General features: G+C 42.3%; 1 protein-coding gene across 2 annotated transcripts in view; it reads left to right on the forward strand.

Annotated features, from left to right (window-relative positions):
* The window catches only part of TEX14 (testis expressed 14, intercellular bridge forming factor), a 55,220-nt gene that overhangs the window by 34,653 nt on the left and 6,433 nt on the right, over nucleotides 1-14,134 (forward strand). For both annotated transcript variants that reach the window (XM_053911834.1, XM_045182538.2), the window contains 7 exons: nucleotides 670-732; nucleotides 1,207-1,334; nucleotides 2,251-2,456; nucleotides 3,774-3,870; nucleotides 4,979-5,053; nucleotides 7,623-7,700; nucleotides 8,404-8,503. In XM_053911834.1, the coding sequence (XP_053767809.1) occupies nucleotides 670-732; nucleotides 1,207-1,334; nucleotides 2,251-2,456; nucleotides 3,774-3,870; nucleotides 4,979-5,053; nucleotides 7,623-7,700; nucleotides 8,404-8,503 (747 nt within the window). The remainder of the gene's footprint in view (nucleotides 1-669; nucleotides 733-1,206; nucleotides 1,335-2,250; nucleotides 2,457-3,773; nucleotides 3,871-4,978; nucleotides 5,054-7,622; nucleotides 7,701-8,403; nucleotides 8,504-14,134) is intronic.

Consider the following 14,134-nt stretch of genomic DNA (forward strand, 5'->3'; position numbering starts at 1 on the left):
GGTTGGAAGGAGAACAAGTATTTTAGTGAAGAGAATTAGTCACAACTCAAATTCAAAGTCCATGCTCTTTCCTTTTCATTACTGGCCTCACAGCGTTGTTGCAAAGATTAGAAATGTGAAAACATGGAAGGATTTAGCATGGGATCTGGCTTATGGTTTGCTGTTCAACAAGTATTGAAATTAAATACTAAATACTGGTTAAAGTAGAAACAGGTCAACTTGTCTTCAGTATTCTTTTCTGGCCATTTTTTGGCACAAGCCTCCCTTGGCTTCTCCTGATACTCCGTGTCAGGAAGCTGTCTCTCACCTGGTCAGGCCCCATGGCGGTGCCCCTTGCTCCAGCCTCTATCCCCAGCAAAGTTCCTGTGCTCCCTTGATTTCTTCTGGGACTTGCTCACTGCTATAGAGCATCCTTAGCTGATTTCAGATGGGCTGATCCTTCGAGAGTTTTTATTGAGTCTCTTAAGAGGAAACAGGGGCATACAGTGCAAGGCCCAGGCATGCCATAGGACATGTGGCTAGTCAGTACCAGAACCAGGACCAGAACCCACACTTTCTACTTCTGAGCTTAGTGCCCTTCCTGCTGTTTCTCACACTGGTCCCTTGTACCAATTTAGTGCGCTCAGCTAACAGGGAATTCATGTAATTTTCTCACTTGCTCTCTTACAGTGAACAAGGTGAACAAGAGGACACATTAAAGGACTCACCAGAGGAGCTGAAAGGGAAAGACATGTATGGCTGCTGAAGGGTTGCCTAAGGATAACTGTGTCAAGTTTCGGGTTGAGGGGAATAGTATTTCCTTGTCTGTAAGAATCTACAGTTTTCCCCTTTTATGTGAGACTATTGCTTCTTTCACCAGGAAGATGTGATTTAAATTGCTAGCATCTTACAGTCAAGGAAATACTGTGATGTTAATAATAACAACTATATGTCTATACTTACTAAACAGATTAAATCTGGTTCCCACACATATATGCTTTTATCTATGGATCTAGTATATTTTTACCTGCTGAGATATATTTAACATTACGTCTTTTGGTAAGATATTTTCTTTAAAATATAATAGAATTTTAAGATAGTCTCTAACTCTGGCCTGTTGCCAAATAAAGACTTTTGTCAAGAACATTCTTAAGAAGTACATTTCAGGAATATATTGTTTGATTTTTCCAAACATTTCCCAATTATTGTGTGCTTTTAATTCTTCAGATCGTTGACAGACATTCAAGACCTGTCTAGTATCTCCTGTGAACAAGACGGTTCCTTTAAGGAAGTCTCATGCAAAACACCCAAAATCAACCATGCGCCTACTAGTGTCAGCACTCCGCTCAGCCCAGGTGATCGCCCACAGGGAGGAGAAGCATTTTGGGAGAGGGAGTGGCAGCCCCTGTCACCTTGGCTCTGGGAAGCCAGGACTTGGGAGCAGACCTGGCAGGTGTTTTCTCACAATTCAGAGGTGTTTCAAAGCTGGAGGGAATAAGCTCATGGGAGGCCAGGAAGGGGTGGTGCTGGTGGTTACTAAGCAGATACAAGGAGGTGTTTTTACTTTCGTGGTAGAGTTGTGCAAATGTGAAGACTACTCTGTACCCTGAGCACTACTGAGTTTAGTGCAAATATTGTACATTGCATTCTCTAGAGTTTGTGACTTCAAACAGCCCCTTGTCCCTAAACATGCATAGTTCTGAGTCCTGCAACTATATACAGCTATTGTCAATATCCTCTTTCTAGTGTCCTTAGTTCCAGTATTTTTGTAGTTCAAATAATTTCCCTTTATTTTGATGACTAAGTTAAGAACTGTAATTTTTTATACTTTGAGCTGTGTCTTGGATCAGTGATTATTTCAGTTATTAACAATTTGGAGAACCCCTGGTATAGTCATAGAGTTGTGTGAGGTTTTTTGTTTTTGTTTTTAAATAATATAAAGGATCCATCCCTGGCTGGTGTGGCTTAGTGGATTGAGCACTGGCCTGCCAAATGAAAGGTCACTGGTTCGATTCCCACTCAGAGTATGTGCCTGGGTTGCCAGCCAGGTCCCCAGTTGGGGGTGTGTGAGAGGCAACCACTCACTGTTTCTCTCACACTAGTGTTTCTTCTCCATCTCTTTCTCCCTCCCTTCCCCTCTCTAAAAATAAATAAGTAAATGTTTTTAAAAAGGCAGTTTTTTCACATACCCAACTGATATAATAATAATAATAATAATAATAAAATAATAATAAAGGATCCAGACACTAACTGCCGTCTTTTCTAAAACAGGGTCAATTTCTTCAAGTGCCAGTCACTATAAAGACTGCCTTGGAAGCATCACATTTCAGATGAAAACAGGGTCTACCTCATACTGGAGCAGTCAAGAATCTACGGCTACTCTGTCTGATAAATCGACAACTGTCCGAGAGAAAGCAAAGAGCCTAGATTCCCTTTTTACTTCCTCTAAGACTCTCCCTTCAAGACTAACTGATCACGTATGTATACCAGCTCTGTGTTCCACTCTTGTGGAGCCAGCCCGAAGGCCTCGATGATCCAGAGTGCCGTGATTTCTCCAAGTCTGTTTTACCAAGAAATAAGCTGGATCCTCTCCAGGCTTGCCTGGGGCTCTGTCTGAGTCCTTACTGTGAGATGGATCCTGGGTTCTTGTGCCGTTTTCCCCCTAGAGATAATGTTCGGCAATTTCTCTAAAGAGCCAACCTCTGCCGTAGCTTATGATGCCACCCTCACCTGCATTGTCCTTTCTCTCTAACCATATCCTGCCCACTTGGGGAGGTTTGAGTTCTGCTTCCTCCTTGAAGCCTCCTCTGGTTAGTTCCCTGAGAGTTTTGATTGATACTCATTTTCTCTGAACTCCTGAACTACTAGTCTGCGCTCCATTTTATACCACGTTCTCTCCTCCCCTGCCCCCTGTTGTTCTTTTTTTTTTTCTTTTTCTCTCCCTCATATCTTATGTGTATAGTCTCTTCAACATAACTACAAGTTCCTTACTTGGTACCCTGCATTAAGAACTTGTTGTTCCACCCCTTTGCAACGTGACTTTCCCTGTCCTGCTACCACCAAGGCCTCAGACATGTGACAGAAATCCTCTTGAGTCCTCCAAGCCAGTGCCACCCCAATTGACATGTGGAGCAGTTCCTGCTGAATACTGCCTGAAACTCTGACTCCTAGAATCATAAATAATAAAATGGTTGTGTTTATTCACTAAGAAACAAAACAAAACAAAAAGAACCTGTTGACTAACCGTTCTATATAGCAGATTGAGTACTGGTTTTGGCCCTCGATGAAAAACCAATTACTATTTCTTTGGGCATTTGACTCACAAAAGGTCCCACTCTGAAGTAGGGCAATAGAGAATTTTATGCTTTTGTTCATCAAACTGTTAATTGGTCAGGTTCTAAGTGCCAGGGACCATGTCTGTCCCTCTTCTAAGCATCCAAATGTGAATAAAAAAGGCATAGTCCCTGCCCCAAAGGAGGTCACCACCTAGTGAGAAAAACTAACACAACGATAAGTTGAGTGCTACAGAGGCAAAGGAATGAGAAGGCTTCCTGGAGGATGTGACATTTCAATGAAATTGACTCAGTCAACAAACAACAGGCTTCTTCCATCCATGAGACAGTCTTTTAAAAAAATATATTTTTATAAGAGTTTTTTTTGAGCCAAACTGATGACATGCCGGGAAGCAGGATCTCAAATGCTCTCAATACACAGCCTTAATGTTGGAAATGATTGAGTTATATGGCTTTTTTTAGCTCAATATATGTGTCAATTACCATATTTATGTCTTATAGAAAAGATCATCTACATTTACTGGGGCTGGTCCCTTCAGCAATGCTAAGGCACCTGACACATCATCCCATGCCACCCACAAAAGGAGCCTGCCAAAAGGTACCCTGTGTTTAACGTCAAAACACACATTCATAATAGGAAGCCAGACTAAGGGAGCCTTAGTCTCGTCTTTGATGTTATGTTAGATTTGAACAAAAATACTATGTGTATTTCCCCCAGTTATAAAAGTAAAACTACTCATTATAGAAAACGTGGAGAATAAAGAAGAGCTTAAAAAAGAAAAGCACTGAATTCTATCACCATTTTTAACCTCTTATACTATTTTGATACATATCTTTTTTTATATTTTTAGAAATAAGCTAAAAAACATTTTTAGCATAGTTGAGATCATATTGTATATCAGTTCTGACCTGCTTTTTTCTTTGATATTTTGAGGATTTCCCCTTATCAGTAAAAATTATAAAGAAATATACGTAATGGCTATATAATATTTCATTCTACATATGTTTCTTAAACATGCCTTTATGTTGAAGAATTGTGTAAAAATCTGTGTCTGCATCTCAGCTCCTTTCCTTGGATAGATTCTTAGAAGAGAATTCCAAAGCAAGGGTATGAGCATATTAACAGCTCTTGAGACAGGCCTATTGCCTTTGCCACATTAATTTTAATGTCTTGCTTCTTTGGTACAACTCTAGAATCTCTCTCAAGGGGATAAGGATTTTGTGAATTCTGCTGAGGGGTTTTTGTTAATATAATAATTGAGCTCTTAGGGGAAGGCCCAAAGTATGATTCCTCCTATGTCCCCTGGCCTCATAATTGATAGAGAAAGGCCTTCTACTTTGTGTTTTGTTCATTTGACTGGTCCAGAGACTCTATATTCCTTCAGCAGTCCTGTTCCAGATTGGGCCTCCAGCCTCTTAGTAAAAATTTGTACTTCACCTACCCTAAATATCTCTGGGGAGCGAGAAGCACAGGTTAAGCAATACTGAGGTAAGGGTGAGGGAGACAAAAGTTTGGAGTAAAAGGGATAGAAAAGCCATTCACATATTGGGGGGTCTCAACTAGGACTGCTAGTTCAAGAGGCCTTCTTCCTGCCTTAGTTTGTATCATCACTGACAAATCCTACATCACATCTGTGTGGGGGCCTAGAAAACCCATTGCAGGTCCAGGAGGGTGTTAAGTCATTTTCCCTTTGTTCCTTTTTAAGAACTGGTAGAAGCCATCTCGCAGCATCACATTGATGAGCTACCACCTCCATCTCAGGAACTACTCGATGAAATCGGTGAGGGATGTTCAATACAGAATGTATTCACTTGGCGGCCCTCTTAACTGTAGTCACAATATGGTTCTTTGTCTCAGGTGTGAGTACCAGTACCGAAGGCTTTTGAAGGTCTGACTGAATGTACAGAATTCAGGAAGGGGCAGTTTTCCAATAAAACGGACCTTAGATTACTACTGAAGCCTGGCCAGGATAATTGGCCTATGTCTGTTTTCATTTTGTTACTTAGAAGGTCTGTAGTAATGATTTGAAGAGGAAATAACAACATTTAACTGGCTTATTATGATGACCTTCTGTTATTGAAGGAATTGCTATCTTCGAACCAAACCAGCCATACCTGGGAGGCCTGATGCCTGGCCACTGAGGCCAAGACACCCTGTTCTTTTAGTTTTGCCATTAGCAGGAGCTATTGAAGGTATTGGCATTGTGGATGAATCACTTTCCCGAGGGCAGAGAAGTCAGTGGCACAAGACCTAATGTGACCAGAATTTTCCATTTCAGCCAGAAACTGAGCAATACCAGTTCAGTTTTAGTTGTAGCTGATTGGCTGGCCTTTCCCAGCTGAGCTAATGCTGGAAGTAAATATTACAGAGTCATTTGGGGCAGGTGATTTGCTTCCTCAGGAAAGACCTGACTGCTCTCTCACCCTCAGAGGACACATCTTGTCAGACCTCTGATGGTTCAATTCATGGTATGGGGCTCCTAGAGGATTTCCTGAGGGGCATCTCTTCGTTTTCAGGGATCTCAAACATTTTGTGCCTCATCAGGAAGAGTAAGGTGAATGAGGACTTAACTGGTCTGACTCAACAGAAAGCCACTGTCCATGCTGTCACAAGCCCCAGCCCCACTGGCCTGAAGAGCTTGGGTGGAGCCAGACAGAGCTGCCAGAACCTTCCTTAGATTCTTTTTCTCTGGTCATAGGCCCTTCTTGCCTCACTGCACCCGTCCCCTGATGTCACAGAGTCATATGGGTCCCAGGATTTTGGGATCATTCTCTCAGGGCCCCACCCGCTACCAACTTTCCTCCTCTAACTTCCCAGGGAGCCTTTGCAAAGTCCTCTCCAGTAGCTGCTAATACCACAGTAGAACTGCTGCTTGTGAGAGTAGAGGTCACCACACATGTCCTGCTCAGGTGTCACCTGTTTCCTGGCCCTAGCTTAAGGCAGTACGTGTAGGCCCTTTTGCAGTTTGACTTCAGTGATAACTTTTCCTCTAGATTCTGCTGTCCTCCCCATTTCAGCAGCTGTCACCAGGCTCCTCCCCAGGTCCCCCCTCATGGCATTGCTGTATGGCAGTGCATTCTGCAGAGATGCTCCCTTATTTTACTTTCTGGAATTATCTGGGCCAGGTTTCTAGGTGATGCATGTACTTTGAGATAGGTCAGTAATTTTCCAGCTAGACAAAGGGCAGAGGGCATGTGGGTAGTTTCTGTGAATAATGGGTGCTCCCACCTGGTTATTGTACATCATCACTCTGTTGTTATTTCCCCTTGAGAGCTTAGGGGAGTGACCTGGAGCTGACACCTATGTTTTTGGAGTGCCCACATTCAAAATCCTAGACATCTGACAAGGACCTAAAGGAGAGGGTCCTTTAGAGCCCTGGGAAATCCTTTAAGATCAACAAGGGACTACTTTTACCAAGGATAAAATGAGCTTTTTATTTCAAATTATATTAAATGATTTCATGGGGCGCCCGGATGCTTGGGAGCTACCAGGGCCTGTTCCCTGGCCTACATGAGGGAGAGACCTGTGTCTGCACACAGCAGCGTTGTGCCAGTGAGTGAGCCCGGGGCGCCCGTCTGCTGCCTCCCAGCTGTCTGCTCTGCTCTGGGAGCACTTGGAGGAGACCAAGCACCTAACAAATGCAAAGCAGGGACCTGAGTTTAGCAGATGGTTGTCTTAGTCTAGTGAGCAATTCTTTAGGAACTGGTAAGTATAGATGTTCTTTGCTGTCTTTCCCATAAAATAGATAAAAATGTGAAATATAGTCCAATAGAGATGGGGGAAATTTGGGGGGGTTCTGATGCTATTACAAATTGTTTGAAATGTTAGAAAATAGAGATTAAGAGCATAAACCTTACACCTAGACTGCCTGGATTCAAATTCTATTTCCATCTCTTCTGTCCACCTTAACTTTTCTTACTTTCATTTCAACATCTGATAAACAGGAATAACAATGCATAATGTGATTTATTTCGTAGAGTTGTTGTGATTACTGTCACTATTAATCTTGACTTAATGTAAGTTAGAAACTGTACCTACCACACAGGCTCTACGAGTAGTACCTGTCATCGTCATTTTAATTTTTATTGTTGCATGGGATTGAATGTCCTCAAGCAGTGGTTTTCAAACTTGATCAGGCACCAGAATCACCTGGAGGGCTGGTTAAACAACCTACTGCTGGACCCCACCCCGAGTTTCTGATTCAGTGGGTCTGAATTTGCATGTCTAACAAGTTCTGAGGTATACTGTGGCTGCTGGCCCGAGGACCACTTTTTGAGAATCAGTGCCATGGAGAATGGTGTGCCCTGCAAAGGAAGAAATAAGTTGCCTTCTGCTTTTGTATTGGACAGAGCACTTGAAGCAGCAGCAGGCCTTATCCGCAGCATCGGGTGGGAACACAGCAAGTCCTCTGGGCACCACTGCAAATGGTAAGCCAACTACTCAGGTCTTTCTCACCAATTTCTTGCTGTGATGCTGCCCTTTGAAGTAGTGTGGGCATTGAGGCCAGGCATAAGTCCACCTCTATTCTGACTCCACATGTATGGCAAACGGTTTAATGTCTCTGAGCCTCAGTCACCCTCATCTGTAAAATAGGGATGATAATTCCTATCTCATCCCCTGGTACATTGTAAGATACTGAACATAAGTTAGTTCCCTTCCTTTCACAGGACTGCTAGCAGGATGGAATGAGATAGCATGTGTGAAAGGGTACTACCCTTCCCCACCCAAATTTTTTCCCTGGGGCTCCAACCTAGAAACATCTAACAAGTGAGAACAGGGTGGTCCTCAAGTAAAAATGTGCGTTTGTTTTCAGGGTCTCTTCCTTCCTCTTTTGTGTGCCCTTTCCTCTGCTGCTTCTGTCTCTCTTGAGCCTTGGCAAAGGCAAGGTTTCCCGTAGCTTCACTTGGCACTAAAGAGCCCTCAAGACCCTAGAAGCAGCTGCTGTGAATACAGGCACCCTGCAGACTACCATCTGGCTCCCTCCTGTCCTGGGGAGAGGGGAACTAGTGAATTGCACACGTCAGGGGCCACCGATTAGCCCTAAGTTTTTGGCACTCCATTTTAAGGCAGTCTTTCTGAATTATTATTTTTTGTTGTTCAAATAAAGTTAAATTTTCCAACTGTTTTTAGATCAAACTCATTTAGAGGAACAAGGAACTAACAGTAAAAAAGAAGACAGCAGCATACTTTCGACCAAAGAAACTCAGGATCTAGAAGAGGACACAGAGAGGTAACAGAAAAATCTGGACTTTAGAAAGGATTTAAAATACTGTATTAGTTTGTACTAGTTTTCTTTTTGCCATTGATAAATAAGGGGGAAAATGGTCTTTTGTCATCCTGTCCTTATAGCCCCTATTTCTAAAAGGTTTAAAAAACTTTTAGATTGTCATAAAATACACAAAATAATTTTAAGTGCATTTCACTGGCGTTAATTATATTCACATTGTTGTGCAGCCCATCTGCAGGACATCTTCATCTTAAACACCAAAACTCGCTGCCCTTTAAACAGCTCCCCATGTCCCCCCCACTCAGTTCCTAGCGGCCACCGTTTCACTTTCTGTTTCTATGAATTTGACTACTTTTTTTTTTTTTTAAGGCAGGATCATTTATTTATTTATTTTGGAGGGCAAGGCAGAGAGAAAGGGAGGGAGAAAAACATTGATTTGTGAGAGAAATGATGGGTGAGAGAAGCATGGATTGGCTGCCTCTCACATGTCTCTAACTGGGGACCTGGCCCACAACCCAGGCATGTGCCCTGACTGGGAATTGAACTGGTGACCAACCTTTCAGATTGCAGGCCAATGTCCAATCCACCAGCCAGGACAAGCTTGACTACTCTTGATAATCTCACATAAGTGAAGTCCTACAGTATTTGGTTTTTTTGTAACTTACTTCACTTAGCATAATGTTCTCAAGGGCCATTCATGTAGCTTGTGTCAGAATTTCATAACTTTTCAAGGTTTAATTCCATTGTATGTTTATGTGAGTATATCACATTTTATCCATTCATTTGTGGGTGGACACGGGATTGCTTCCACCTTTTAACTATTCTGAATAACTCTTCTCTGAACATATGTGTACAAATATCTCTCCAAGGCACCGTTTTCAATTCTTTTGGCTATATACCCTGAAGTGGTATTGCTGGATCATATGATAAATCTATTTTTAATTTTTTGAGGAAATACCAGACTATTTTCCATAGCAGCTGCACCATTTTACGTTCCTATTAACCATGCACAAGTCCAGTTTCTCTGCATTCTTGCCAATACTTGTTATGTACTGTTTCTTTTTTTTGCTTTTTTGATAGTAGCTATCCTAATGGATATGCAGTGATATCTCATTGTGTTTTTTAAAAATAAAATGCATATTTTAATTGCTTGAGTTCACATCTCAAAAGAAAAAAATAATAATAAAGCATAAGCCCTAGCCATCCCCTCCACCTTTTTCTGCCATGAGTCAAGAACCAGTTCCTACCAGTGTTCCTTGGGTTCAAAGCATCTCCCTGCCCTAATCCTCACCTTGACCTCCCTACCCCCCACACCCACTGTGGTTGAGAGGGCATGGGCACTGCCCTCCCCAGGCAGGCCTCTGACCATGACAGGCAGCATCCAGAGTTGTCAGACCTGATGGGAAGCAGGGAGGGGTTGGGAGATGAGAGATAAAGGCAGCTACCTCCCCACCCCAAACACACACATCTGTCTGCCAGGCTTATTGATTGTAGCTAATTGTCTGGGTGAAGTGGTGTTGTTGTCTCACTATTTTTTAAAAATTATATTTTATTGATTATGCTATTGCAGTTGTCCTCATTTCCCCTTTGCCCCCTCCACCCCCTCCACCCAGCACCCCCCATTCCCTAGGGAATGTTCCCACCATTGTTCATGTCCATGGGTCATGTGTATAAGTTCTTTGGCTACTGCGTTTCCTATTCTGTACTTTACCTCCCCATGGCTATTCTGTAACTACCTATTTGTACTTCTTAATCCCCTCAGCTCTTCACCCATTCTTCCCCACCCCCCTCCCACCTATCAACTATCAAAACACTCTTTGTATCCACAATTCTTCTTGTTCCTCTTGTTTGCTTAGTTTGTTTTTAAGATTTAATTGTTGATAGAAATTTGCCATTTTATTGTTCATAGTTTTTATCTTTTTCTTAAATAAGTCTTTTTAACATTTCATATAATCATGGTTTGGTGATAATGAACTCCTTTAACTTGACCTTACCTGGGAAGCTTTTTATCTGTTCCTCAGTTCTAAATGAAAGCTTTGCTGGGTAGAGCAGTCTTGGCTGTAGGTCCCTGCTTTTCATGACTTTGAATACTTCTGCTAATCCCTTCTAGCCTGCAAAGTTTTTTTTGAGAAATCAGCTGACAGTCTTATGGGAACTCCCCTGTAGGTAACTAACTTTTTTTCTCTTGTTGTTTTTTAAGATTCTCTCTTTATCTTTAACCTTTGGCATTTTAATTACGATGTGTCTTGAAGTGGGCTTCTTTGCATCCATCTTGTTTGGGACTCTCTGTGCTTCCTGTACTTGCATGTCTACTTCCTTCACCAAATTAGAGAAGTTTCTTTCACTATTTTTTCAAATAGATTTCCAATTTCTTGCTCTTTCTCTTCTTCTTACACCCCTAAGATGTGAATGTTGGACCTCTTGAAGTTGTCCCAGAAGCTACTTATACTATCCTTATTTGGGGGGGATTCTTTTTTCTTCTTGTTGTTCTAATTGGTTGTTTTTTGCTTCCTTATGTTCCAAATCATTGATTTGATTCTTGCCTTCATCCACTCTGCTGTTGTTTCCCTGTAAATTGTTCTTTGTTTCAGTTAGTGTATCCTTCATTTCTGACTGGATCTTTTTTATGCTGCTGAGGTCCTCACTAAGTTCCCTGAGCATCCTTATAACCAGTATTTTGAACTCTGCATCTGATAGATTGCTTGTCTCCATTTTGTTTAGCTTTTTTTCTGGAGTTTTGTTCTGTTCTTTCATTGGGCCATGTTTCTTTATCTCCTTGTTTTGCAGCCTCCCTGTGTTTGTTTCTGTGCATTAGGTAGAGCTTCTTTGACTCCGTGTCTTGGTAGTGTGGCCTAATGTAGTAGATGTCCTGTAAGGTCCAGAGGCACAGCCTCCCCTATCACCCAAGCAGGGTGTTCGAGGTGCACTCTTCGTGTGGGCTGAGTACACCCTCCTCTCCTAGTTGAGCCTTGGTTGCTATTGGCAGATCAGTTAGAGGGATTTACCCAGGCCAGTCAACTGCAAGGACTGGCTGTGACCACTGACCACCAACCTCCACCCTCCCTAGAGGATCAGTTATGCAGGGACAGGGTAGTGGTGCTCTGACGTGGTCTGCAGCTGTCCACTGGGGACACTGGCCCTGGGTTTTCCCAGGTGTTGCAGGTCAAGGTGAGTCCCCACCTGTGTTTTGCCCAGGGCATCCTGCCTGAGCTATAAAGCAGTCTGAGATGGCTGCTACTTGTGCTGGCTTGGAGATTGTCAATCGAAGCCAAGCTGTGAATCTAGGCTGGCTGCTGCTAGTGCCAGACCTGGGGCTCACTGAAGCCAGCTGTTGCTTGTTTGATAGGATTTAGGAAGTTGTGAAGCATGAGCCAATACCAGCCATTTATATGGAAAAGCAGCTTGGGTGGGCCCATAAGTTGGGTGGGGCAAAGTATCTGGGGATGTTCAAGGCGGGTAAACCAGTGTTAGATTGATGGAATCTCAGGTATGGCACCAGCTTGCTGACTCTGTGGGGGGAGGGTTTAGAAAAGAGACAATGCCTCTGTTCCCTCCATGCCTTCTCCCTGTATATCAGTGTTGCCTTTCAAGCTGCTACCCCGGTGGTAGAGTTCAGAAGGAGTGAATCTGAGTAGGTGAGTCCATGTGTGGGTTCTTATAGAAGAACTGCTTGGGGCTCCAGAAGTTTCTTCCATTGACTCATTCCTCACTAGTTTTTGCAGCCAGGAGTTGTAGGGACTTATCTTCCTGGCACTGGAACCCTGGGCGGGCGGTCCTGTTGTGGCACTGGGACTCCTCGCTCCCAAGATATCCCTCCTGAATTTTTGTCCACAAGCAGATGTGGGACCAGCCTGTTCCACGTCTACTCCCCTTCTACAAGTCTGGGTGGATGTGGTTTCTTTAATTCCGTGGTTGTCAGACTTTGATTCAACTTGATTCCTCATGGTTCTAAGTGATGGTTGTTCTATATTTTAGTTGTAATTTTGATGTGGTTTTGTGAAGAAGTGAGCCATGTCTGCCTATGCCTCCATCTTGACCAGAAGTCTTTCATTGTGGTTTCAAATTGCATTTTCCTTATGATTAGTGATGTTGAATATCTTTTCATTTGTTCAGTGGCCATTTGTATCTTTTCTGGAGAAATACATGTATCTATTCAACTCCTTTGCCCACTTTTTAATTGGACTATTTGGGGTTTTTTTCCTGTCAAGTTTTGTTTTTCTTTTTTACTTCATTTTGTGAGGCAAACCCAGGCTTTGGCTTCTTTCATAATAGTTTAGTTAGAAGAGAGACTTTCAGCCAAGATGGAGATACACTGTGCCTCCTCACACAACCAAAAGAAGGACAACAACAAATTTAAAAACAAAAAACAACCATAACTGCCAGAAAATTGAACTGTATGGAGGTTCAACAACCAAGAAATTAAAGCAGAAACATTCATCCAGACTGTGCCACAATGCAGTGATGTGGGTTGCCCCCCGACACTCTAACAAATACCTAAGGCTCCACCCCTCATAACATAACAAGTGGACTGAGACAAAGAAATGTGGCCCAAATGAAAGAACAGATCAAAGCTCCAAAAATAGAACAAAGCAATGAAGAGATAGCCAACCTATCAGATGCAGAGTTCAAAACACTGGTAATCAGGATGCTCACAGAAATGGTTTAATACAGTTGCAAAATAGTGGAAAAAGTGAAAGCACAAGGTGAAATAAAAATAATATATCCAAGGAAACAACAATGAAGGGAAGAAAACCGGGACTCACATCAATGATTTGGAACAGAAGGAAGAAGTAAACATTCAACCAGAACAAAATGAAGAAACAACAACTCACAAAAATGAGTAGAGGCTTAGGAACCTCTGGGACAACTTTAAACATCAGAATCAGGGGTGCCAGAAAGAAAAGAGGAAAAGCAAGAAATGAAAACTTACTTGAAAAAATAATGAACGAGAACTTCCCCAATCTGGCAAAGTAAATGGACTTCTGAGAAGTCCAGGAAGCTCCAAGAGTCCCAAAGAAGTTGGACCCAAGGAAGTGCACACCTAGGCACATCATAATTACATTACCCAAGATTAAAGATAAGGAGAGAATCTTAAAAGCAGCAAGAGAAAAGGAGAGAGTTACCTACAATGGAGTTCCTATTAGACTCTCAGTTGATATCTCAAAAGAAATCTTATAGGCAAGAAGGGACTGGAAAGAAGTATTCGAAGTCCTGAAAGGTAAGGACCTACATCCAAGATTACTCTATCTAGCAAAGCTATCATTTAGAATGGAAGGACAGAAAAAGTGCTTCCCAGGTGAAGTTAAGGAAGTTCATCATCACCAAACCCTTATTATATGCAATGTTAAAGGGACTTATCTAAGAAAAAGATGGTGGCTGAAACTATGAACAGTAAAATGACAATAAACTCACAAGTATCAACAATTGAACCCAAAAACAAAAACCAGCTAAGCAAACAACTAGAACAGGAACAGAATCACAGAAATGGAGATCACATGAAGGGTTATCAGTGGTGGCAGGGACTGGGGGGAATGGAGGAAAGGTACAGGGAATAAGAAGCATAAATAGTAGATACAAAATAGATGGGGTGGCGTTAAGAATACTATAGAAAATGGAGAAGCCAAAGAACTTATA

Source organism: Desmodus rotundus, chromosome 9, assembly GCF_022682495.2.
Source record: "Desmodus rotundus isolate HL8 chromosome 9, HLdesRot8A.1, whole genome shotgun sequence".
Lineage (NCBI taxonomy): Eukaryota > Metazoa > Chordata > Mammalia > Chiroptera > Phyllostomidae > Desmodus > Desmodus rotundus.